Below are 27,677 nucleotides of genomic sequence, written 5' to 3' on the forward strand. Positions count from 1 at the left end.
TTTGCTATGGCCTGCTTCAGGTGATGGTGAGGAGGGAAGGAAAATATTGCCATGGAATACATGCCTGTAGTCTGCCTTTAGGTCTTTGAGTTTCTCCATTCATTCCAAGGGTCATCTGTCCCCAGTATCCACACTTGGTATTTTAGATAAGCTGCACATACTTCCATGTCCCACAATTCAGTCCAGACCGGGCAGGATTCTAGAGTTGGTAGGAGCTTAATTGCCTTAGTTGTTCCCTACCTGTTCATCCTGATAGTAATTTGAGGTCTCCCTTTATTTCCTTTATCTGTTGTCTGTGAAATTGTATTCGTTGACTATACTTTGTTTCTGCCTCCATATAGAGCTTCTTTAGTGTGTTTAATTCAGGCTCTGGTCTTCTATAGTTTTTTTCTCTCCTAAAATCTGATTTCATCCTCTTAAAGTCTTTACAACTCCACAAAATGACAGGTCCATTGGTTATATACCTTCAGGTGGATTGTTTTTATATATCTTCTGTTGTATGAGCCTGGGAGCAGAAGAAGGAATAGAAGCATATATTATGTCTGACGCCTTGGTCCAAACTTCTGACTGATTGTTTTTTAAAACATCATTTAAGACTCATAACAGTGTACAGGAATGCTGGTTATTGATAAATAAATTGGTCACACAGTACACAGTGTTATGTTACATTGGCCATTTGTTATTTGTTATCCTATCAAACAAGTTTGTAAGTTTTTAAATTTAATTAGAAGTTATTGAAACTATACTTTAAAGGATGTTTTTCCTAGGGACACAATTATAAAATCTTGATTATAATTTCATCAATAATTTCTGTCTTCTGAGCATATGAATGGTTGAGGGTAAAAGCATTACTGCTATATTAGCTTGCCTATAAAATGTTTCAAGTCAGGTAGCAAACCTATTTCAAGGTTGATCAGCTTCTGGGAAAATAATTTAATTCTGTGTTTTTTCAGTAGTACAGATTAGCTATTCAAGTTGGATGACTTAGTATGCAAACCCTTCCTTTCCTCAAAGCACAGTTCAAATTTTTTCTTTGGAATTGTTTAAATTCTCCCACAGTTGTTTTTCCTACTCTACTGCCATGATTTTTTTTGTTGTATTATATTAGTTAATAGGATTTTCCTTGTATTGGAAATCTTGGTTTTTTTATAGGTTACACATCACTAAACTCTGAATTCCTGCATATTTTATTCACTTTTGCAATTCTGGCACTGTATTTACACCATGATTAGGTTAGAATAATTTTAGAAATGAAAGAATAGATACTAATTCATCATTCTACAGGGTGAGAAGGCCTTTGATTCCCTCTCTCAAAGAGTCAATTATGGTTATAAACTGTGGGAAATCCTGAGATCATTTTTACTGTTGATTAATGAATTTTAATATAGTAACATTTAAGTTTGATTGAAGTATGTTCTTTATATTCATGAGGTAAAAATTACTGTATGAGTTTGTAAATATTATGCAATTATGTGCTGCCTTTGAATATGTTACATTGTGTTTAAAAATATTTATCCTATTTTTGAAATATATACTTAACAAGAAAAGTCCAATATTTTATTTTTGTCATTTTCTTTTTTTGAAGGATCAAAGTAACAATGAAATTACGATTGGAGTGATGTCAGGAGGAATTCTGATTTATAAGAACAGGGTACGAATGAATACCTTTCCATGGTAAGAACTTCTATCAGTACTTTTGCTTTTATTATTATATGACCAAATATAATAATTCATATTAAAGAAAGTGGCTATTTGAAGTATATTAATGTTGTCATCCAACTTATCCCACTTGAAATCTAAAGAATATCAAAATAACTGAATTTTTAAGTAATCTCTACACCCAGTGTGGGACTCAAACTCACAAACCCAAAATCAAGACTTGCATGGTCTAAGGACTGAGCCAGCTGGAAACCCACTCCATGATTACTTTAAGTTACAGTATTTCTTCCAGGTGCATTCAGTGAGGTGCTATTTTATCAGCTGGAGCATGGATGTGGTTGCTGCATCTAAGATCCGCTATTACATGGTTTAAATTGGTGCGAGGAAAGTATGGTGGCTCCATGAGGTGTAAAACTCATGTTGCTTCAGTTTCACTGCTGCCTTTAGCATGTTGCCCTTGTTGTCCAGGGTAACTTGCCTACCATTGCTTCTGTGTCCCAGAGTGAGGAAAAAGAAGTAGCATCTGCCACTTGCCTTTAAGGGGATCACTTGAAAATCATAAAAATCATTTCAGGGGTGCCTGGGTGGTTCAGTCGGTTAAGCGTCTGACTTCAGCTCGGGTCATGATCTCATGGTCTGTGGGTTCGAGGCCTGTGTCCAACTCTGTGCTGACAGCTCAGAGCCTGGAGCCTGTCTTCGAATTCTGTGTCTCCCTCTCTCTCTGACCCTCCCCTGCTTGCATTGTCTGTCTCTCTCTCTCTCTCAAAAATAAATAAAAACATTTAAAAAATCACTTCAATCATATCTCTTATATGAGCAGCTCCAATTTTTTAAAATAAATGCAGTTATTTTCTTTAGCAGAAGAAAAATACAAAAGAAAGGCATTGTATTCATCTGTTTCTCTTTATATCTCCTTTTAAAAGATTTGGTCCTGATTTTTTACTATCTGTGACTTTAATAGGTTTTTTTAGTCACTTTAATAATACTTTAATAGAATATGATAAGTGACAAAAGCAGTTAGTCTAGAAAATTGCCACAACTTTGTTTAAATAATAATAATAAATTTCTTAGGTCACTAAAACAGATAAACCATAAAATACAAAAATATTTGAAATAAACATCATGAAAATTACATACTTTTGCTCTTCAGAAGAGACTCTATAAAGAAGATGAAAAAAGAAGACAGTCTTTTGTAAAATATATATTTGATAAAGGACCTATCAAGAACATATAAAGAACTTTCATAACTCAGTAGTAAGACAATCTGATTAAAAAGAAGAGGCAAAATATTTGATTACACACTTCCACCAAAGGAGACATACAGATGGCATATGAGCACATGAAAAGACGTTCAGTCATCAGTGAAATGCACGTTAAACCACGGTGAACTACTGTTCACACACAGAGTAGCTCCACTTAAATAAAATGAAATACTAAATGATGGCAAGAAGCAAAACTCTTTAAATCTCGTATTTCTGGTGAGAGTGCAAACTAGTACACCAACTTTGGAAAACATGTTGTCAATTTCTTTAAACATACATTTACCATATAGTCCAGCATTTCTTTTCCTGGAAATTTACCCAAGAGAGATGATAACCTAAGTTCTTATAAAGAGTTTTACACTAATGTTCATAGCTACATTATTTATAACAGAACAGAGCTGCAGATGTCTGTTGGTTGGCGAAAGGATTTATATCCACAGTTAGTACTGTTCAGCAATAAAAAGAAATGAGCTATTGATACCACTAAACCATATGGATGCCTTGGCCTCAAAACTCTATGCTAAGTATAAGAAGCCAAACACAAACATATTCTTTGTTTCTATTTATATGAAATTCTAGAAAACACAAATTATAGAGACAGTATACCAGTGGTTGCCAGAAACTGAAAATAGAAGGAGGCAGTTGACTGCAGAGGGACACAAGGGGCTGTTTTGAGGTGACGGAAATGTTACATGATGATTTTGGTGCGTGGTAGTTACATAACTGAATTTATTTGTCAAAACTCTTTGAATTGTTCATTAAAGTTGGTATGTTTATTGTATATGTAAACTACACTTCTGTAAAGCTCATTAAGGAAAACTCATTTAGTGTTTCATCTCAGGTCTTTTAAATGCTTGCTATATAATTCAAATCGTGATATGTTCAGAGGAGGATATAAAATAAAGACATGGCACCTGCCTATTAGGGGACACACAGGAATTAATTATATAGTTAACAGCAATAAAATATGTAATTAAAAGCTTCATTGTCAGGGTTTATAACAGTGAACTGGTAAATGTACATCTTTGATTATAATACATTTCTGATTTTACTAAAGATAATTTTATTTATTTTTTTTCTTTAAAAATTTATTTTATTTTATTATTTTTTATACAATTTATTTTTTTAATATATGCAATTATTTTCCGTCATTTACAATACAGTAATTACAATGATACTCCAAACAGAAAAGCAAAGTAAAAAATCAAAACCCCCACTTCTATTTGATGTAATTAGACTTATACAGAAATCAGAAGGTTAGGTACCAACTAGTTAATCACCTAATTTCACAGCTATCTGAAGTGGCAATTGTAATATAACAGCTTATCTATGATACATTCAAGATACATGATATAATTTATTACCTCAAGTATACTGTAGTATAGAGGTGGAATTTAAGGAAAGGTATTAAGTAAGTAATAAAGATAATTTTAAAAACATTTTTGTATTTTATATTTTATATAAATGTCAAAATTTGAAAATCTTTTCAGATAGTATGGGCTAAAATAATACAGTTATAATCTAAATTTTTCTGTAGTTTCAAAACCCTATATTGTATACATGTTTCTTTTATTATTATTATAAGGATTCTAGAAGAGTTTTTTGACAAATTGTTTTGGAAACACAAAGGATGCAGTTGTTTTAGGGTAATTTTTAATGGCTCCATGATATTTAGGATGGCTTTTAAAGGACAAATAGAAATTTCCTCAGTGAAACAGGAAGTGTGGGAGAGGTAGATGTGGATTTAAGGAATTCATGTAGAGAGGTAGCAAACAGTTGCAGAGGCCGAATAGTATGAAAGGATATGACAAGGAGGAAATGATGAGCTATTTGGTTTGGTTTCTCTTTCAGTTTTCTAGACAGAAGTAAGGGAACAAAAAATTGGGAAGATAATGTTTAGAAGAGAAATCAGATTCCGATTGTGAAGGTCCTAAGTATTCTGCTAAGGAGTTGACATATTATTTTATTGGTAAATATGTTTAGAACTATTTTAATATTGAGAAATAGAACTCACATTTCCAAGTCTTTTTTTTCTTTCTTTTTTAAAAAATTTCTTTAATCTTTATTTTTGAGAGAGAGAGAGAGAGAGAGAGAGAGAGCGCGCAAGCATGAGTCAGGGGAGAGGCAGAGAGAGAGGGAGACAAGAATCTGAAGCAGGCTCCAGGCTCTGAGCTGTCAGCACAGATGACTCACGAACTCACAAACTGTGAGATCATGACCTGAGCTAAAGTTGGAGACTTAACCAGCTGAGCCACCCAGCCCCTTTTCTTTCCTTCTGTTTTTTTTAATGTTTATTTATTTATTCTGAGGTGAGGAGGGGCAGCGAAAGAGAATCCCAAGCAGGCTCTGTTGCTGTCAGCACAGAGCCTGACATGAGGCTCAATCCTATAAACAGTGAGGTCATGCGTGGAGATTAAATCAAGAGTGGATGCTTAACCAACTAAGCCACCCAAGCACCCCACATTTCCAAGTCTTTATCATTCTACAAATCATGTCAGACACATACACAGAAAAGATATGAATATTTAAGATACTGATTGGCAAGTATATACTGTTCATTTTAAATTTTATTTTCAAGAATTAAACTGAATAGAAGGGATTTAAAGTTTCTAAAGCTATTATAGCTGAATCCTCAGGGAACATTAGGATATCTTCTGATCCTATCCTAAGTACTTATGGCAGTACATACTACCACTGGTAGGACTAATTTAAAGGTATTTGACTAATTGTTGGAGACTAAGCAATGACTGGTTTGAGAGATGAAAACCCTTGAACCTCAGCTTCACAAAGATCCCCACACTTTCATGAGTTTTACTACCACCAGGCATTCCACCAGGTTCCCAGGCTGAAGAGTGGGAAAAAACTCACTCATGTTTGGAGGGCATGGTGGGTTGAGCAGAGAAGTAACCATTTTGAAATATGCTCAGAGCTTTCTTTTCTCTTTAACAAAGGTCTGCCCTCAAGGAAACCTATTTTTAATACATACATCATATCATTCACAAATAACTATTTTATTTCTTCCTTTTCTGTTTAGATGCCAGCTTGCCAGCTAGGACTTCCAATACTATGTTGAATAGGAGTGGTTTTTCCTGATTTTAGAGGAAAAACTTTCAGGTTTTCTCTACTGAGTATGTTAGTTGTAGGTTTGTTGTATACGGTCTTTAATGTGTTGAGGTATGTTTCCTCCATATACAATTTGTTGATGATTTTATCATGAAAGGATATATTTTGTCAAATACTTTTTCTTCATCTGTTGAGAAAATCATATGATTTTTATCTTCTCATTTTTGTTAATGTGGCATGTCGTATTTATTGATTTGTGTATGTTGAGCTATCCTTGCATTCAGGGATAAACTGTACTTGGTCATGGTGTGAAATCTTTTTAATGAGTTCCTAAATTTGGTTAGAATTTTGTTGTGAATTTTTGCATTTGTGTTCAACAGGGACATTGGTCTGTAGTTTTATTGTAGTGTCTTCCTCTGGCTTAAGTGTCAGTCTTGTTTGGGAGTCTTCATTCTATTTTATTTTTTTGGAACAATTTGAGAGGGCTTGACATTAATTCTCATTTAAATATTTGGTAGAATTTCCTAGTGAAGAAATCTGGTCCTGGGAGTTTCCATATTGGGAAGTTTTTGATTACTGTTTCATTCTCCTTACTTAATATTTGTCTGTTTAGACTTCTTCCTGATTTGGTCTTCATAGGTTGTATGATTTTAGGAAATTATCCATTTCTTTTCTGTTATCGTATTTGTTCATATGTTCCTATGTATTTCTGTAATATCAGTTGTAATTTTTCCTCTTTCATTTTGAATTTTATTTGAGTCTTCTTTTTTCTTAGTCTTGCTAGAGTTTTGTCAATTTTGTATATTTTTGCAAACAAAAAACAAAAACAAAAAAACCCAGCTCTTAGTTTTCATCTTTCTGTTGTCTTCTCTGGTCTCCATTTCATTTATTTCTATTCTTATATTTTTTATTATTTTCTTTCTTCTGCTAACTTTGGCCTTAATTAATCCTTTTTCTAGTTTCCTATAAGTATAAAGTTAGATTCTTTATTTATTATCTTTCTAAATTCTTAATAGAGTAGGCCCTAGAACAACATGAATTTGAATTGCATGGGCTCACTTATATGTGAATTTTTTTGGTAAATATATTTTAGTACTGTAAACAGCATTTCTCTTATGTTTCTCTTAATAATATTTTCTCTAGTTTATTTTAAGAATACAGTATGTAATATGTAGAACATTTGTACAAAATATGTGTTACCTATATATTATTGGTAAAGCTTTTGGTTAAGAGCAGGCTATTAGTAGTTAAGTTTTGGGGGAGTCAGTACTTAAATATTGATTTTCAGCTGTGTGGGAAGTTGGTGCCCCTAACCCCAGCATTATTTAAGGGTCAACTGTATGTGCATTTATTGCTATTAGCATCACTCTTAGAACTGCTTTTATGGTAATCCATATCTTTTGTTATTTTGTGTTTCTTTTGTTTCAAGATATTCCTTAGTTAGCTTTATTATTTTTTTCTTTGACCAATTTGTAGGTCAGGAGTGTTTTGTTTACTTTCTACAGATACATAGATTTTCCACCTTTCCTCATGTTATTGATTTCTGGTTTTATATTGTGGTTGAAAAAGATAATTGGTATGATTTTTTTTTAATTGGTATGATTTTAATTTTATATTTGCTAAGACTTGTTTTGTGCTCTACTGTATGATCTGTCTTTAAGAATGCACTTGCAATTGAGAAGAATGTGTATTGTGCTGCTCTTGGATAGAATGTTCTATAGATTTCTTTTAGGTCTATTTCTTGTAATGTATGGTTCAAGCCCATTGTTTCTTTATTGAATTTTTGTCTGGATGATCTTTCCATTGTTGAAAGTGAGGTGTTAACATCCTTTATTAATATTGTATTGTACTATTTCTCCATGTCTATTAGTATTTGCTTAATATGTTTAGGTGCTGTGAAGTTGGGTGCATATGTATTTACAATTGTTGTATCTTCATTATCATTATATAATGAATGCCCTTCCATGTTTCTTGGTACTGTTTTTGCATTGAAATCTGTTTTGTCTGATACAAGAAGAGCTAACCCCACTTTCTCTTGGTTTCCACTTGCATGGGATCGTTTTCCATCCCTTCATTTTAAGGGGATGTGCATCTTTATAACTGTAAGGAGTCTCTCGAAAGCAGCCTGTAGTTGAGTTTTGGTTTTTTATCTCTCAGGCCACTCTACCTTTTCATTGATGAATTCAATTCTTTCCATTTAGAGTAATCATTGATATGTAAGGACTTTATATTGCCATTTCATCACTTTCTAGATTTTTTTTGTGTTTTCATTGTTTCTCTTCCCTCTGTTTTTGCATTCCTTTGTATAAATTTTTTTTCTATTTCTTCTTTGTCTTTTGTACATCTACTATTGGTTTTTGTTTTGTAATAGCAACTTATCTTCAGTCGCCCACAAGGGCTTCACCGTTTTACTTTTATATTCCCTTTTATAATATTATTGTCAAAATTGAGCTTTTGTGTCATTGATGTATTAATAATTTATAGTAGCGATAGTTACTTTTGCTACTCTTTTAACATTTATATTATAGTTGAGTAGCTAACACATCATCCTTTTAGAAACTTATAGTTTTCTAAGTCTAACTGTATATATATATTTTTTTTTACCTTTCCCGATGTGTTGTATACTTTTTGTTTATTTTTTGTCACTGATTAGCATCTGCTCATTTCAACTTGAAGAATTCCTTTCACCAGCTTTAGAGTTGGTGAACTCCCTCATCTTTTGTTTGTCTGTAAAAGCCTTTATTTATTCTTCATGTTTGAAGGATAATTTTGCGAGATAAAGTATTTTTGTCTGGCAGTTTTTATCTTTCAGCCTTTATAATGTGCCTTTCTACTGTGTCATGGCCTGTAAGATTTCTGCTGAGAAATCCAATGACAGCATAATAATTAGGGTTCCTTTGTAAGTTACATTCTTTTTTTTCCATGCGGCCTTTAAGATTCTTTGTTATTAATTTTTGATAATTTCATTGTAGTATGTCTAGGAGAAGGCCATTTTACATTGAGATACTAGAGCGATATATTAGTGCCATGGATTTGTTTGTCCAAGTCTTTCCCCAGGTTTGGGATATTCTCTTTGAACAAACTCTACCTTCTCCCTCTTTTCTCCTTGTAGAACCCTGATCATTCTAATATTTTTTTATTTTTGCTAGAATGCTTTAGCTCATGTATACTTCCATTGCTTATTTTTTTGTAATGCTTATATATTTATTTTGAGAGAGAGAAAGAGTACAAGTGAGCATGGGAGGGCTAGAGAGAGAGGAAGAGAGAGAGAATCCCAAACATGCTCCACACTATCAGCACATAGCCCAACGTGGGGTTCAGTCTCTTGAACTGTGACATCATGACCTGAATGAAAATCGAAAGTCAGATGCTTAAGTAACTGCGATATCCAGGTGCCCTCCATTGCTTCTTTTAAATCTTTGTCCTCTCTTCTGCTGAGAAGACTTCTTGAATGAGAGTGCCATAGGTCATAAATATTCAAACTTTGAATTCCCACACAAATATTTACTTAGATGATTTGGCCAGGATTCTACAGCAAGTTTTGCAAAGTAAGATTGAATCTCTTAGTCTCTTAGTTGTGAAGGTTAAAACAAGAGCTGAGTATTACTTATTAAAAGGTTAAAATATTGAGGGAAATCTATTCTGCTGATACTGAGTATACTGATGAATCTTTGAGAACTCATCTCTTATAGGATTGTGTGACTTACATATAAGAAGTAAAGCATTGTAGGAAGGTAAATTAGAAAATCCAAAATATATTTACGGTTATTCTGTAAGGTCTTGCAAGCTTTAACACCTTTTTTTCTAAATATTGTTTATTGTTTTGTTTATTCAATTTATTTTTTAAAGTTTGTTTACTTCCTTATTTATTTTAAATTTATTTATTTTGAGAGGAGACAGGGAGAGAGAGAGAATCCCAAGCAGGCTTTGCATCATCAGCACAGAGCCCAGTGCAAAGCTTGAACCCACAAACTGTGAGATCATGACCTGAGCCAAAATCAAGAGCCAGATGCCCACCTCTTTTTTTGAAGTTTATTTAATAAAAGTTTATTTGTTTTGAGAGAGACAGAGCACACGGGGGTTGGGGGGGACAGAGAGAGAGAGAGAGAGAGAGAGAGAATGAATATCCCAAGAAGGCTCTGCATGGTCAGTGCATAGCCTATTGTGGGACTTGAACTCACGAATTGTGAGATCATGACCTGAGCTGAAATCAGGAGTCATTCAACTGATTGAGCCACCAGATGCCTCATTTAGGTTCTTTTTTTTTTAAAGTTATTTTGAGAGAGAGCAGAGGAGGGAATAGAGAGAGATAGAGAGAGAGAATCCCAAGCATATACCACACTGTCAGCACAGAGCCCAATGTTGGGCTTGATCCCATGATCTGTAAGATTATGACCTGAATAGAAATCAAGAGTCGGATGCCTAACTGACTGAGCCAGCCAGGCGAATGCCCCATTTATTTAATGTTTTTAAGATTTTGTTTTTGGAGGGTTGTTTTAGATTCACAAAAAAATTCAGAAGACTGTACAGAGATTTCCATGTATCTTCTAACCCCACACATGTATAGTATCATCTCATTAATATCCCTTATTATAATGGTGTATTTTTTTTTTTTTTACTAAGGATGAGCTGACATTGACACATCATAATCACCCAGAGTCCATAGTTTGTTTACATTGGAGTTCACTCTTCGTGTTATATATTCTGTGTGTTTGGATAAATATATAATGATGTATACCCATCATTATAATACATTACAGAATAATTTTTCTGCCTTAAGAATTCTCTATGCTCCACATAATCATCTCCCCACTGACCTCTGTCACCTACTCTTCTCTTTCTCTATAGTTTTGCTCTTTTCAAATTGTCATATAATTGGAATCATATATTGTGTAGCCTTTTCAGATTGGCTTCTTTTACTTAGCAATATGGAGTTAAGTTCTTTTCCCATCTTTAATGGCTTGTACGTCATTTCTTTGTAGAGCTGAATAGTTTCTATTATGTGGATGTACCACAGTTAATTCATATATCCGCCTACCAAAAGACATCCTGGTTGCTTCTAAGTTTTGGCAATTATGAGTAAAACCGCTCTTCACATTCGTGCAGAGTTTTGTGTGTATATAGATTCCCATTTCCTTTGGGTAAATACCAAGGAGTACAGTTTCTGGGTGGTACAGATATGTTTACTTTCATAAGAAAATGGCCAACTGTCTGACAAAATGGCTATACCATTTTTTTATTCCCACCAAAATGAATGAGAGCTCTTGTTGCCCCATTTCTGCACCAACATTTAATGTTAGTGTTCTGGATTTTGGCCATTCTTTACGTGGGTGATAGTATCTCATTGTTTAATTTGCATTTCCCTATTAACACGATGTGAAGTAACTTTTCCCATGCTTACTTGCTGTTTGTATATTTTCTGTAGTAAGCTATCTGTTAAGGTCTTTGGCTAATTTTTTATTGGGTTGTTTTATTATTATTATTGAGTTTTATGAGTTCTTTTTATATTAACAGTCCTTTATCAGATGTGTCTTTTACAAATATTTTCTTATAGTGGTTGTCTTGTCTTTTACTTTGCTTGATACTGTCTTTCACAGAGCATAAGTTTTTACTTTTAATGAAATTCAGCTTATTGATTATTTCTTTCATGGATCATGCTTTTGGTGTTCTGTCTAAAAAAGGATTATCAAACTAAGGTTGTCTAAGTTTTCTTCTGTGTTATATTCTAGGAGTTTTATAGTTTTGATTTTACATTTAGTTCTCTGATTTATTATATTTATTTTTGTGTGAAGGATGTAAGCTCTTTGTCTAGATTCGTATTTGTGCTCGTGAAAGTCCAGTGGTTCCAGCACCATTAGTTGAAGAGACTGTCTTCGCTCCATTGTATTGCCTTTGCACCTTTCTCAAAGAGCATTTTAATGTATTTATGGAGCATTATTCCTGGGTTCTTTGTTCTGTTTCATTAACCTGTTTTGGTTTTTCTTTCACTGATAACATCCTGTTTTCATTACTCTAGCTTTAAAGTAAGTCTTGATTTGCATCCCTCTCTCTCCCCAACTCTCTTTCCCCCTTCCCCTCCCTATGGTCCTCTGTTAGTTTTCTCCTGTTAGACCTATGAGTGCAAACATATGGTATCTGTCCTTCTCCACCTGACTCATTTCGCTTAGCATGACACCCTTGAGGTACATCCACTTTCCTACAAATGGCCATATTTCATTCTTTCTCATTGCCATGTAATACTCCATTGTATACATAAACCACATCTTCTTGATCCATTCATCAGGTGATGGACATTTAGGCTCTTTCCATGATTTGGCTATTGTAGAAAGTGCCGCTATGAACATTGGGGTACTTGTGCTCCTATGCATCAGCACTTCTGTAATCCCTTGGGTAAGAGGGCACTTGTGGGGAAGAGCACTGAGTGTTATATGGAAACCAATCTGACAGTAAACTATTAAAATAAATAAAGTCTTGGATAGTGTCAGTCCTCCAACTTTGGTGTTCTCTTTCAGTATATCACATTGGCTATTGTGTGTCTTTTCCCTTTCTGTATAAACTTTAAAATCACTTTGTCTGGGGCACCTGGGTGACTCAGTCAGTTGAGTGTCTGATTCTTGATTTCAGCTCTGGTCATGATTCCAGGGTCTCAGGTCATGGTCTCAGGGTCATGGGATGGAGCCCTCCTTTGTGCTTCTTGCCTGCTTAAGATTCTCTCTCTCTCCCTCTCTCTCTCTCTCTTCCCCCCCCCACCCCTTTCTCCTGTTTACATGCTTTCTCTCTCTCTCTCTCTCTCAAAAAATTTTTCAAAAAAAAAAAAAGTTTGTCAGTATCCACAAAATAACGTGGTGGGATTTTTTACTCTAAAATTGGAAAGAATTGACATCTCGACATCACTGTTTCTATCCATAAACATGGAGTATTTTTTGTATTTATTTAGTTCTTTGATTTCATTCATTGGAGTTTTGCACTTTTCCTCATATAGTTCTGGTACCTGTTTTTTAGGTTTAGGTTTTAAGTATTTTATTTTTGAGGGTGCTAATGTAAATATTACTGTTTTTAATTTCAAATTCTACTTGTGCATTTTTTATATATAGTGACAAAATTGACTTTTTTGTATGATTCTTGTGTCCTGCAACCTTGCTGTAACTGCTTATTAGTTCCAGGAATTTTTTTTATCGGTTCTCTTGGATCTTCCACATAAATGATCATGTCATCTGTGAGCAAAAAGGTTTATGTCTTCCTTCCTTCCAGTCTGTATCTTTCATTACTTTTCCTTTCCTTAATTGTTTTAGCGTGGAATTCCTGTATGTTGTTGAAAAGGAGTGGTCAGCTGAGACATCCTTTCTTTGCTTGATCTTAGTAGAAAGTTTCTAGTTTCTTACCATTAAGTATGAGGTTATAGCTTAGTTTTTTTTTTTTTTAAGGGAAGTCTTATCTAGTTGAGAAAGTTTCCCTGTCTTCCTACTACAGTGAAAGTTTTATCAGGAATGGGTGTTACATTTTGACATATGCTTGTTCTTCATATGTAACTATGTAATTTTTTTTCTTTTTAAATCTTTTTATATGTTGGTTTCTATTAATTGATTTTTTTAATCTTGAGCCAGCTTTGCATTCATGGGATAAATCCCACCTGGTTGTGGTATATAATTTTTTTATATGTTGTTGGATTTGGTTTGCTAGTATTATGAGGATTTTGAATCTTTGGTCATGAGAGAGATTGTTCTGTAGTTTTCATGTATTGTTTTTGTCTGGTTTCGGTATTAAGGCAGTGCTAGTTTCATAGAATGACTTTAGTTGTATTCCTTCTGCTTTTATCCTCTGAAAGAGATTGTAGAGAATTAGTGTAAGTTCTTACTTAAATTCTTAGTACAGTTAACCACTGACACTTTCTTTTTTTTTTTTTTGAAGTTTATTAATTGTTAATTAAATTTCTCCAACAAATACACGTTTATTTAGATCATGTATTTCTTGTTTTGTGAGTTTTGGCAGATTGTGTCTTCCAAAGAATTGGCTCATTTTTTTGAGATTATCAAATTTACGGGCATACATTTGTTCATAGTATTCTTTTACTATGCTTTTAATGGTAGTGATGTCTACTCTCTCCTTTCTGAATATTAGTAATTTGTGTACTTTCTCTTTTTCTCTTAGTCTGGCTAGAGGCTTATTGATTTTATTAAATTTTCAAAGAATTACCTTTTGGTTTCATTGATACTATTAGTCTACTGTTTTCATTTTCGCTGATTTCTGCTCTACTATTTTTCTTACTTTAGATTTAATTTGCTCTTCTTTATTTAAAGTAGAAAGTTAAGATTATTGATTGTTGGTCTTTTTCTCTTATATATGCATTTATTGTCATAAAGTTCCTTCTAGGTACTGCTTTTGCTGTGTGTCACATTTATGGCTGAGGATATGGTCTGTCTTGGTGAATGTTCCAAATGAGCTTGAAAAAAGTGTATTTTTTCATTTTGTAAGAAGTAATCTGTAAAGGTTAATTATACCCATTTGATTGATGATCTGTTGAATTCAGTTATGCCCTTAATGATCTTCTGTGTGGTGAATTTTTCCATTTCGAATAGAGGAGTGTTGAAGTCTCCAACTATGTTAGTGTATTCATATGTATCTCTTTGTAATTCTGTCAATTTTTGCCTCTTGTAGTTTAATGCTCTGTTTCAAGGTGCATACACATTGAGATTTTGTAATGTCTTCTTGAAGAATTTACCCCTTTGTCATTGTGGAATGCTCTTCTTTATCCCTGATAACTTTGCTTTAATGTCTGTTTTGGGTTTTTTTATAATTATTAGAACTACTCTTTGTTTTGTTTTTTTTCCCATCTTCCTTTTTAAAGGTATAATTGACAGGGGCACTTGGGTGGCTCAGTTAAATGTCCCACTTCGGCTCAGGTCATGATCTCATGGTTTGTGGTTTGAGCCTCACGTTGGGCTCTGTGCTGACAGCTTAGAGCCTGGAGCCTTCTTTGGATTCTGTGTCTCCCTCTCTCTCTGCCCCTTCCCTGCTTGAGCACTGTCCCTCCCCTCCCTCTTTCTCTCAAAAACAAATATTTTTTAAAAATTTAATATATAATTGACATATAACATTATATTTGTTTCAGGTGTACACAAATGATTAAATATTTGTATATATTGTAAAATGGTCACCACTGTAAATCTGGTCCATTTCATCACTACACATAATTATAATTCTTGTTTCTTGGGATGAGAACTTTTAAGATCTGTCTTAGCAACTTTTAAATATGCAATACAGTATTATTAACTATAGTCCCCATGATGGCCATCACATCCCTAGTACTTCTGCTTCTCTTGATTAGTCTTACCATGGTCTATCTTATCCATCTGTTTATATCTAACCTACATATGCCTTTATAGTTAAACAACATATTGTATCTTGTTTTGTGATCCACTCTGACAATGTGGATTTTAACTGCTGCACTTAGCCCATTGCCTTTTGTAAAGGATTTTTGATATGTTTGCATTAATATCTACCATATCCATTACTTTTTTTTTTCTATTTGTTGCCCTTGTTCCTTGTTTCCATTTTTGTGTTTCATTCTCTTTCTGCCATTTGTTGTCTTAATTGAGCATTTTATATTAATCTCATTTTCTCTCCTTAGCTTATCAGTTTTCTTTTTTTTTACTTTTTTTAGTGGTTGCTCTAGAGTTTGCAGTTCTATTTACATTAATCCAAGTATATTTCCAAATGATAGTATACCACGTCACAGGTAGTGTGAGTACCTTATAAAATTGAAATAATACTAATATCTCCCTCCTGTCCCTCGTATCATTGCTGTCAGTCATTTCACTTATTTATAAGCATACAAATGTATATAATTATGTGTGTGTGTGTATATATATGAATGATAGGTACATAAGCATACATAATTGCATACATTGTTGCTTTTATTATTTTGAACAAAATGGTATATGTTAGATCCATTAAGAATATGAAAAATCAAGTTTTTATTTTATTGTCACATTTCTTCTTTGCTTTTTCTTTCTTTATATAGATCCAAGTTTCTGGCCTATATTAATTTTTTCTTTTAACATTCCTTGTAAGGCAGGTCTCATGGCAGTAAAGTCCTCCATTTTTATTTGAGAATGTCTCTATTATTCATTTTTAAAGGACAATTTCAAATTACAAAATTTAGAGTTGGTGGTTTTTTTTCTTTCAACACTCATTTCTTGTTTTATGGTTTCTGAGAATTTGGATGTAACTTTTCTTACCTTTGTTCCTCTATAGATAAGGTGTTTTTTCCTTTGGCTTCTTTTAAGATTTTTTTCTTTATCTTTGATTTTCTGTAATTTAAAAGTGATATGCCTAGGTGTGGCTTTTAAGGCATTTATCCTGCTTGTGTTCTCTTGAGCTTCCTTGATCTGTGCTTTGATGTTTGATGTTAATTTAGGGAAATTCTTTAGTTATTTTGGTTTCAAACATTTCTTACGTTACTTTCAGTTCTCCTTCTGGTATTTTCATTGCCATATGTTACTGTATATGGCATCTTTTGTACTTGTCCCACAGTTCTTGGATAAGCTGTTCTTTTTATATCCTTTTCTCTTTGCTTTACAGGTTTTGAGGATTTACTAATATGTCCTCTAAGAGATTATTTCCTCAGCTTTGTCCAGTGTACTAATAAGGTCGTGAAATGTATTGTTTCTGTTACATTGTTTTTTATCCATAGCATTTTCTTGAGGTTCTTTCTTATGATTTCCATATTTGTACTTGCATTGCCCATCTGTTCTCATATGCTTTTTACTTTATTCTTTAGAGTCCTTAGCACATTAATTATAGATGTTTTAAATCCCCAGTCTGATCATTCCAGCATCTCTTCTGTGTCCAGTTCTGTTTCTTCACATCATGTTTTTTGTCTTTTCGTATGCCTTGCAACTTTAACTTAATAACCAGATATGATATTCTAGTAAAAGGAACTGCTGTAAATAAGCTGTTAGTAATGTTGTGAGGCGTTGGGGGAAGGCAAGTGTTGTATCCTATGATTAGCTCTCTGTTTTTGTGAACCTGTGCCTCTAGACTGAGCTTCACAAGTGTTTCTCAGTTCTTTTCTCCCTGCTAGGTGGGATAGAATGGTTAGAGTGAGGTGGAGTTGGTTTGGCTTCCTCAGGCTGGTTAAGCTCTGGTAGTACCCCAGCAGGTTAGGATTTGTTTAACTAGTTATTCCTGAAGGACCTTATAAGAACAGAGTGCTCTGGTGCATTTCAAGATGGTTCCTTTTCCCCTTCTCTTGCTGGAAACCCAAGGGTATTTTTCTTTGACATTTACCATGCCAGTCTGGTTGAGATCCTAGAGGTAAATCTTACAATATTGCAGGAGCCCCCTGAATGACCGGTTCTTCTGGAGTTTTTAACTCTTGAAGTTGGCTACACAGAGCCTCCAAAGCTTAAATTACAGGTCAGGTTTTACTGCCTTGGCACTGGCTCCTCTGGTAGTTTCTGCCAGTGAGTTTCTCCTCTGGTAAGCTGCCGCTCTCTGCATTTACTTGCTGGTCTCTCAGACCTTGAGGGTAGGCAGTTTATCCTGCGTCCTCCTCTCTCTCATGTATCCAAGAACAGTTGTTGATTTTTCAGTCTGCTGACCTTTTTACTTAATACATTGGAGTGGTGATTGCTCAGCTCCTTTCAGAACCAGAAAACTACTTGTAGATTTATAAAGTAAATAACTGTGTTGTTGGTATATCTTGAAATTTTAATTTATGACATGCGTTTTTATGTATTTCTCTAGAGCTAAAAATTGGGAAATGTATAGTTCACAGCAAATGTTGTGTAAAACTTTCTTCAATTGAGTATATAGATTCTAATTATTTTTTCATGAAGTACCAAAATCTTCACAATCTTTATGTAATGTGAATATATATGATTAAATGTTTAGATGTTACTATATATACAGTTAAAAGATTACTTTTTAATTATTTTCTTAAGTTATTGTTTTTATCTTTATTCATTATTATTAACACTCCAATTCATTCTCTTTTTATCCAGGTTGAAGATTGTAAAAATTTCTTTTAAGTGCAAACAGTTTTTTATTCAACTTAGAAAAGAATTGGTGAGTGGTGATCTTAATCATTTTTAATATAAATGAACATTATTTACAAATATAAAACTATTTGTATAAATATAAATAACATTTATATAAACAAATAGTATTTAAATAAATGAAGTTTTAAGAAATGAAGTCATTCGTGGCCGTTTTCAGTGTGAATAAAAGTGTTACATTATATGGTTGATAACTCCCCACTGAATAATTCACATTTTATGACAGTGTTTATTTCCTTTACTGTTACTGTGGTTCTGATTTAAAGTTCTTCTATGTATCGATTCTGCTCTCTTTTGAACTTTGAAACTGATCTCAGTTGAGATGTTCATTGTCATTTGCCAGAGTTTAGTCATGAAGGTGGTAACTAGGCATTTTATATGCTCTTCTTTTTTTATTCTTATTGATCTGCAACACTTTCATATATAAGCTCATTTCATTTTAGGGAAACTGAGTATTTTGTTTCTAGTTCATGAATGTATAGTACATTTCCTCCCTTTGTGCAAATGGTGGTCCTTTTTGTATATTAAATACAACACGTTGAATTATGGGAAGTACAGAGTTGGAATGAATTTCATCTTGTAAATGATTTTCTCTGTTTAACCAAATTAAACTAATTTTATCCTTTGACTTAAATTATTTTTTACAAATTGTAACAAATTAATGCAGATTTCAGGGTAGTTGTGCGTGTATGTGTGTGAAATGTATTTGAAACCTTAAAAGTATTTGAATTGGCTGTATTTTATCTGAGGCTAGTGCTCTAACTATGCTTTCTAATGACCTAACTATGCTTTCTCATTTTCACAAAATATGAAAGTTTTTTCTGTAGAGTTTTACTTAAATACACAGGAAAGTATATAAATACTAAGTATAGTGTTTGGTAAGTATGTAATAAATGTGTAATGTTAATGTGTAGAACATTACTGGCACCTTAGTTTTATTGCTCATGGATCTGATGCTCATTTGCTGTCGTTAACCTTTCTGAAAGGTAGATAGTGATTGCATTTGTATCACCATGGATTAGTTTGACTTATTTTGAACTTTAAAAAATGGATCATACATAATGTTTTCCTGTTGCCTACCTTCTAACGTTAACATTGTGAGATTCAGCCATATTGTGGCACATAGCAGTAGTTTGTTCTATTGCTGCGTGGTATTCCGTTGATTGAATATACCATAAATTATTTATTCTTATGTTAGTGGACACTTCTGGCATTTCCAGGCTGTGACTCTTACAACTAGTGCTTCTAATGAATTTTTGTACATGTTTCAAAAAATCTTATCTGGAACCCTCTACTTCTCTAAACAAATACTTTACTTTAAATCATTATATTGGTAGAAAGCAATGTTGAAGTCAGCTTTCTAATTTTTTCCTCTTAGTAGCACTACTGTTATTAGTTACAGTAGTTTCACATTTATTGACGTCTTACTCTGTGTCTGATAATCACACAATCATTTTCATAGCATTTAATCCTTAAACCATTCACTGAGGTAGTATATCATTTAGGAGTGTGTTTAGCCACAGATAATATGAACAAAAGTCATATAATAACTGATTCAAGACTGTATATGATCATAGTCTGTAGAATGTCATCTTGTTAATGTTTTCTCTCTGAAACATCTTTTTAAATACCTAAACTTTAGGAAAACTACTTATCTCTTAATACAGCATTATGTGTCTATTGTTTACAAAATATGGGGGATGGATTTTGTTATAATTTTTTTTTTTACAGATTGTCCAAGTACAGTTGGTAGAATGTTAGAATCACACATAGACTTTTTGAAGTATGCAGTGTCAGGAAAAGGAGAACGTAAATGTTTCTAGATGTTGCTTCTGCTGAGAAGTATTACTGTGTGATGCTCAGTGTGAGACCTAATCATTATTTATGGCCTATGGAACAGCATGTAAACTGTTTTGTAAGTGCATGCCAAGCCACTATTAAGCACAGTTAAGAATTTTTTGGTGATCAAGAAGTGGTATTTTAAGCATATTATCTTCTAAAAAAGTAGTTTTATATTTATATGTAGGCATCTTCCAGTATTTTAATTATAGAAATCTGTCATATCTTTTGATAGGCAAACATTTCTTTAACAGGACATAGAAAACCTTAAAAGAAAAGATCAATAACTTGGACTGTGTTAAAATTAAGAGCTGTATTCATCAAAAGATAGCATTAAGGGAATGAAATAGCACAGAATGTATATATAATACATACGCACCCACATGTGCACACACACCACATCCTTGGTTATAGATCCAACCCAAATATGCTACTGACTTGAACAGATACTTCAGAAATGAGAACATCCACAAGGCCAGTAATGTAAGAAGGTGTTAAACTTCTTTAATCATCAGGGAAGTACAAATTGTAACCAAAATGTGATACTTCTACACAGCCACCAGGATAGTGTAAACAAGAGATTGATAAGCCAGTAGTTGGTGAGTATGTAGAGGATATATGGCTGGTGGGAGGGAGTATATATTGATCTAACCATTTTAGAAAACTGGGCATTATCTGCTGAAGGTGAACACTCATATCTTATCCAGCAACAGAAGTGCACACGGACAACATAGAGAAATATACATAGCAATATTTTTATGTCATGAAACTGGAAAAATCAAATATCCATCAACAACAAATGGATAAATAAACTGATATATTCATATGATAGAATATTACACAGAATGAAAATTACTGTTCACAACTATATGGGTGGATATAGAAACATAATACTAAACAAAAGAAATCAAACATAAAGACACATATGTATGATTCCATGTATATAAAGTTCAAAAACAGGCATAACTAATCTGTGGTGATAAATGTCAGAAGAGTGATTACCTTTGCAAAGATACCTTTCTGGTAGAATGGGGAGACAAAAGATACTTCAGAGTTGCTAGTAATAATCTATTTTTTGTTCTGATTGGAAGTTAAATGGTTGCATTCATTGTGTGAAAACCAGAACTGTACAGTTAAAACATGTGTGACTTACTATATGTAGTTTACTTCAGTAAAACCATTTAAATAGTAATTTGTGCCAAACTTTTAGAGAAAAATTAAAGAAATGCTTCTATTATGTTGCTGTTTATTTTAAAATTTGAGTTTCATAATAATGTAAGTGCTATAATATATAAGTTCTATATACTTATAATCTACACAAATTTACAAATTTTGAGATACTTTTAAAAGATGTATGTATCTTATAATTTAATTTATGGTCCAGGATTATGTTTTGAAATAGAGTTATAGCTAGTAAGCTTTAAAAACAGATACATCTCTGTTTTTACACTTATCTCTAGCTATATTGTAAAGTAAAAGTTCCTGAGAATTGTAGTATTACTGACTGAGGTACGGTCTACATTTTGAAACTTTTCCATCTATTTTACTGCCTTTTTATTGGATAAGCAAAAAAGATGCCGTGCTTTTCAAGGGATTAGTTGATTTTAAGGCTAGAATATTTATCTGTAAAAAGTAAACCAAATGTAGCATTAGATCCTGATGTTTTCCTGGTATTCTCTGCATTTTGTCATTTATTACAGCATGAATCTAGAGAAACGTTATTGGGATTTAATATGGTGAATTACAGAGCATGCAAAAATTTGTGGAAAGCATGTGTAGAACATCACACATTCTTCCGATTGGACAGACCACTTCCACCTCAAAAGAATTTTTTTGCACATTATTTTACATTAGGTTCAAAATTCCGGTACTGGTAAGTATTGCTTTTGCATTAATGCTTTATTATTGGATTTTTCCTCACTTTAAAATCAAGGTGTATTTTATTGAATCATAGAATGTTTATTATTCATACACACCTACCGAGTCTGAATCTCTGTGGAATGTGGCCCATTTGTCTATATCAGCCAAAAGTTCTAAAGGTTCTTGTGATCTGGCCAGATGGGAGAAACCTCTTCCATTAACTATAATTTTGATCATTATTTTCAAAAGTAAATCAATCATATTTAAGTATTTACATTCTAGACATGCTATACTTTCCATTATGTCTTTGTTAAAACATGTACCAAAAAACCTTTTTAAGTCACCTATATTTGTAAAAACAAAGGTATCTTTTGCATGAACATATAATTTACTGATTTCCCTCACTATCCAGAAGTAGAATGTCCCTATAAAACCTTTCGTAAGTCAAATGGCATAAATGAAGAAGTCATTACTATTAATTTATATAGAAAACTTCTTTAGCTTTCTCAGATTCCCAAAATCACCTCTCACAGCCTTTTTTTTTTTTAAGGACACGTCTTGCTATTGAGTGCACAAAATAAATCAAGATAAAGCACAGACACTCACAGATACAGTTCAGAGCTTTGGTGGCTTAATGCTGAGGTGCAGAGTTTCCCCCTGGAAAGGAACTCGGGGCTGGGGGGGCATTCTCGGTGCTTGCGGGCTGTGCCGCCTCTGCAGTGGCCCGCCGTGGAATAGATGCTGAGTGCTGCTTTCTTGTCATTTTGTCCAAGCAAAGTGGTGTAACACAAACTTAACAAAAAGCAGGGGATACCTGTGCTTTGCTTTTTTATGTATGAGTTTGTTAAACCCTTTATTATAAAGAGTTCAAAACAGCTATTCTGCAAAAATCACATTTTGTCATTGAACAAGAACCCCAGATTTGTTTCCCCTAAAACTATCTTACTTATTATTGGTATCTTTTATCCTTTCCTAAAAGAAGCACTCTTTGGGGGATAATTCTAAATTTGGAGAAGTTCTGATGAATTTTGCCTCTGAAATTCCTTAAAAGACTCATGAATGCTAGTTTTTAAGTGCAGCCTGGTAGGAGGTAGAAAAAGTCATTCATAATCTCCTACTAAAACAGATGTTATCCATTTTTGTTTCTCCTTCACAAAATAGTATTTTCTGTCTTCAGTAAATAAAACCTTTCATCGTTATGTGTTATATTAATTCATGTTATATATTCATGCAGATAATATTTAGATGTGGTCCTAAAAAGATTTGTATTATAAGTCTCAAACATTTATAAATGCCCAGTTTGTAATATCAGAAAAAATAGCAGCATAAAGCCTATACTATTAAAATATGTACTATTAAAAATATATGCCCCCCTGCCCCTAAAGTGGCCCCCAAATTCAGTAGCAACAACTTAAACAGAATCAGGAAATTTTTAACTACATAAAAGATACTGCAGAATCTTAAGTGATGTCATGTTTAACTTTCTGTCTCCTTCCTAAAAGCAATATTCAGGAAAGTAAGGTGATGCTACTCATAAATTTGAAAAGAAATAGACTGAGAGATCAAGTATTAGATCATTGGTGAAAGTCAAGAAAAAAATTAAAAAGCATTATCTACTGGAACTAAATCTCTGTAGGGACAGAAGAACTCTCCATTGAGAAAACAGTATAGACCATAATAGTAGTCCCTCAATAAACTTAATTCCTAATTAGTGACTATCCGGGTTGTTGTTATTATTATCCAAGGACTACTTATCTTTAGCAGAATTCTTTCTCCTCTCTATCCTTAAAAATATGGCCTACACATAAATGTACATACGCCATTTCCCTTAGGCAACAAAGAAATGCATAGAATGTAGTAACCTGACTTGAACTATAATTCAGACAAGTATCAGATAGGATGAGAAAAAAAATCAAGGGGTTTACCGAAACTGTTCCACAGCACACAAAATCTAGTCTCAATGACAAGTACAGAAGACAGTAAAGGAAACAGTTTGGGAGAAAAATCACTGAAACAGAATGACATTTCAGCCACAGATGTTAATGAGAACAAGTATAAGAACAGTCTAAGAGGGGCAAAAGGGTGGCTCAGTCAGTGAAGCATCTGACTCTTGAATTTTGGCTCCAGTCATGATCTCAGAGTTGTGAGATTGAGCCCTGTTTCAGGCTCAGCGTTGCACATGGAGCCTGCTTAAGATTCTCACTCCCTGCCCCTTCCCATGGAGTGTGGCTTCCTCTCTTAAAAAAAAAAAAAAAAAAAAGAACAATGTAAGAAAAAAAACTATTGGCAGGGTTGGGAGCAACACGTGCCATTTAGGCTTTTATTGACCTTGAAATATGGGCCTATTACTAGCAGATTTTATATTTGTAAACAGCTTCATTAAGGCATAACTCGTGTACAATAGGCTACCACATTTAACATTTAAAATTTGATGTTTGGAGATGTATATATGTCCATCACCACAATCAAGACAGCAAACATATTCTCTTCATTTTCCCCTTGTGTTCCTCAGTAACCTCTTTCTTCTACCCTCTTGTCCCTATGTAACCGCCGATCTGCTCTGTCTCTACAGATTGGTTTGCGTTTTATAGGATTTTATATAAATTGAAACATGCAAGTTTCATACTTTTTTTAGTCCAACCTCTTTCTCTCACCATAATTATTCTGAAATCCATCCATGTTGTTGCATGTATTGGTGGTTCATTTCTTTTTATTGTGGAGTATTATTTCACTGTGTAGATATGTAACAATTTGTTTATCTCTTCTATTGATTATGGATATTAAGTTACTGCTGTGTCCTCATTTAGGTTGTTTCCAGGTCTGAGCTATTAAAAATAAAGCTTCTGTGAGCATTCATGTAGTAGTTTTTATGGTTTGACTTCCCTTGGTTAAATAACCTATCAGTGGAATGGCCAGATCACATGGTAGATGTATGTTTAACTTTGCAAGAAACTGCCAATTGTTTTTTCAAAGCCATTTTTACTATTTTGTGTACCTGCCAGCAGTGAGAGTTCCAGGTCCATTACATTTTTATCAGTGCCTGTTGTACACAATTTTGTTAAAATTTAATTTATCATTTTATTCTTTTATGGATCTTCCTTTTAGTATCCTAAGAAATCTTTGCCTAACCCAAGGTAAAAAAGATTTATTCCTCTGTTATCTTTTAAGAGTTCTTTAGCTTTAGTTCTTACACTTAGATCTGTGATTCATTTGGAAATAATTTTTGTATATGGTATGAAATATGAATTGAAGTTCATTTTTTTTGCAGGTGGATAGACAGTTCCCCCGCCCATGCAAAGATTACCCTTTCTTTCTCCACTGAATTGCTTTTGCCCCTTTGTTGAAAATCACTTTTCATTATTTGTGTGGACTTATTTCTGGATTTACTTATAAGTCTTAAAGTATAGTAGGATCAGTCCTCCAACTTTGTTCTTCTTCAAAGTTGTTTCAACTGTTTTAAGTCCTTTGCACTTTCATGTAAACTTTCGAACTAGCTGATCAGTTTTTACAAAAAAAGACTTCTTGGATTTTACTTGGGATTGTGCTAAAACTATTTTAGGTCAATTTTAGGAGCATTCACATCCTAAAAATACTAAGTTTTCAAACTCATGAAACACAGTGTCTTTCATTATTTAAGTTGTCTTTTATTTCTCTCCATGATGTTTGTAGTTTTTAGTGTACAGGTCCTTCACAAAGTTCACACGTCTCTGCTAAATTTACCCTTAATTTTTTGACACTATTATAAATGGTCTTTTTAAATTTTAATTTCATATTGTTTGCTATTAAGGAGAAATGCAGTTGATTTTTTTATGTTGATCTTATTTCAACAGCAAGGCTTTGCTTACTTCCCTTATTCCAGGAGCTTTTTTGTAGCTGCCAACAGATTTTCTCTCTAGACAATAAGGAGAGTTTTAAATCTTCCTCTCCAGTCTGGTCCTTTTTATTTCTTTTTCTTTTCTTATTTCCCCAGCTAGAACTACAGTCAGTGTTGAATGAAAGTGGTGAGAATAGATACCTTGTCTCTTCCTTATCTAAGGGGAGGAAGATACCCAGTCTCTCACCAGTAAGCGTGGTGGTGGTTGTAGGCTCCTCTAGATGCTGTATGCAGTGCGTGTTGAGGAAGTGCCCCTCCATCTCCTTTCCTGGAGGATCTGGTTAGGATTGGATATTGGTTTCTGTCAAATGCTTTTTCTGCAACTGTCACAAAGATTGTATGGCTTTTCTCTTTAATTTATATGGTGAATTATATAGAGCTTCAAGTGCTAAACCCATCCCACATTCCTGGGATAAACCCCACTTGGTGATGATCTGTCATCCTTTTCATATGTTGTTCTATTCACTTTGCTAACATTTTGTTTAGATCTTTTCATCTGTGTTCATGAAGGATATTGCTCTGTAGTTTTCTTGTAATATCATTGTCAGGTTTTGGTGTCAGGGTAACTCACTGAATGAGTTGGGAAGTGGTCCCACATTTTCAGTTGTCTGTAGTCATGGTATTATTTCCTTTTAAAATGTTTGGCAGAATTTACCGTTCAGGGCAGAAGTATTATTATAGGAAGCTTTTGAACAACATGAATTCTTTAATAGATGTATGCAGTTCAGGCTTTCTCTTTCTTCTCAGTAAGCTTTGGTAGTTCATATTTTTCAAGGAATTTATCTGTTTTCTCTAAGTTGTTGAATTTTTTTGGGATAAAATTTATAGTATTCTCTTTTTTTTAATGTTTTTATTTTTTATTTTTGAGAGACAGAGACCGCACGAGCAGGGAAGGGTCAGAGAGAGAGGGAGACACAGAATCCGAAGACAGGCTCCAGGCTCTGAGCTAGCTGTCAGCACAGAGCCTAACGCGGGGCTCGAACCCATAAACCATGAGATCATGCCCTGAGCCGAAGCTGGACACTTAACCAACTGAGCCACCCAGGCACCGCTATAGTATTCTTTTTAATATCTCTAGAATCTGTAGTAATATTATTTTTTTCATCCTTGATATTGGTAACTTGTATCTTCTCTCTTTTTTTTTTTCTTGATCTGTCTTTGCTAGAGGTTTGTCAGTTTGGATTAAAAACTTTTAAATGGGGTGGCTCAGTCGGTTAAGCATCTGACTCGTGATTTTGACTCAGGTCATGATCCCGAGGTCGTGGGATAGAGCCCAGGATCGGGCTCTGTGCTGAATGTGGAGCCTGCTTAAGATTCTCCCTCTTCCTTTCTCTCTCTCTCTTTCTCTCTCTCTCTCTCTCTCTCCCCCTGCCTTTTTGTCCCTCCCCTCCTCCTTCCCTCCCTCTTCCCCCTCTCTCTCCCTCCACCTTGCGCCTTTCTTTTTTACTTGACTTGCACATGCTTTCTCTCTCTAAAAGAAATAGAAAACAAAAAACTTATAAATGTTATTAATGCCAAATAAAACTTTATTCAGTCTTATATGTAGCTGTGAGTCACCCTTTGTCTACCGAGTCTTCAAGGAAAAAAAAGGGACTGAAAAATCTTAAACTTAACAGTTCACCATTCAATTCTAAAGTCAATAGATGTTATCAAATATACAAAACCTCAGGGAATATAGCATCTGTGAGCCCATCTAAAAAATAATGATGCTTTTAAAAAAAAATTATTTTTTATTTTTAGGTATTCTCTACCCACCCCAACATAGGGCTCTAACTTACAGCCCTGAGCTCATGAGTCACAGGCTCCTCTAAGTCAGCCAGGCGCCCCCCCAAAATGTTTTCATAATAAAATTAACCCATAAGAGATAAGACAACATGATTCAAGTAGAATCTTGGTAAAGGAACTAAGAATGAAGCTTAAGTCCTTTAAATATAGAACTAATCCTTGACAACTGTCAGAATTATGACTACAGAACAGAATTAAAATGATATAAACTTTGGTAAAGTAAAAATAACAATAGAACTAAGAAAATAAGATGAAACATCGAAGTAGTGGAAGTAT

The 27,677-nt window shown here is 33.7% G+C and overlaps 1 protein-coding gene across 3 annotated transcripts in view; it reads left to right on the forward strand.

Annotated features, from left to right (window-relative positions):
* PTPN4 (protein tyrosine phosphatase non-receptor type 4) overlaps window positions 1–27,677 on the forward strand; it is a 207,932-nt gene that overhangs the window by 118,879 nt on the left and 61,376 nt on the right. For all 3 annotated transcript variants that reach the window (XM_029934710.1, XM_029934712.1, XM_029934711.1), the window contains exons 10-12: window positions 1,586–1,674; window positions 17,990–18,053; window positions 21,583–21,755. In XM_029934710.1, coding sequence (XP_029790570.1) covers window positions 1,586–1,674; window positions 17,990–18,053; window positions 21,583–21,755 — 326 coding nt within the window. The remainder of the gene's footprint in view (window positions 1–1,585; window positions 1,675–17,989; window positions 18,054–21,582; window positions 21,756–27,677) is intronic.

This window comes from Suricata suricatta, chromosome 3 (assembly GCF_006229205.1).
Source record: "Suricata suricatta isolate VVHF042 chromosome 3, meerkat_22Aug2017_6uvM2_HiC, whole genome shotgun sequence".
Lineage (NCBI taxonomy): Eukaryota > Metazoa > Chordata > Mammalia > Carnivora > Herpestidae > Suricata > Suricata suricatta.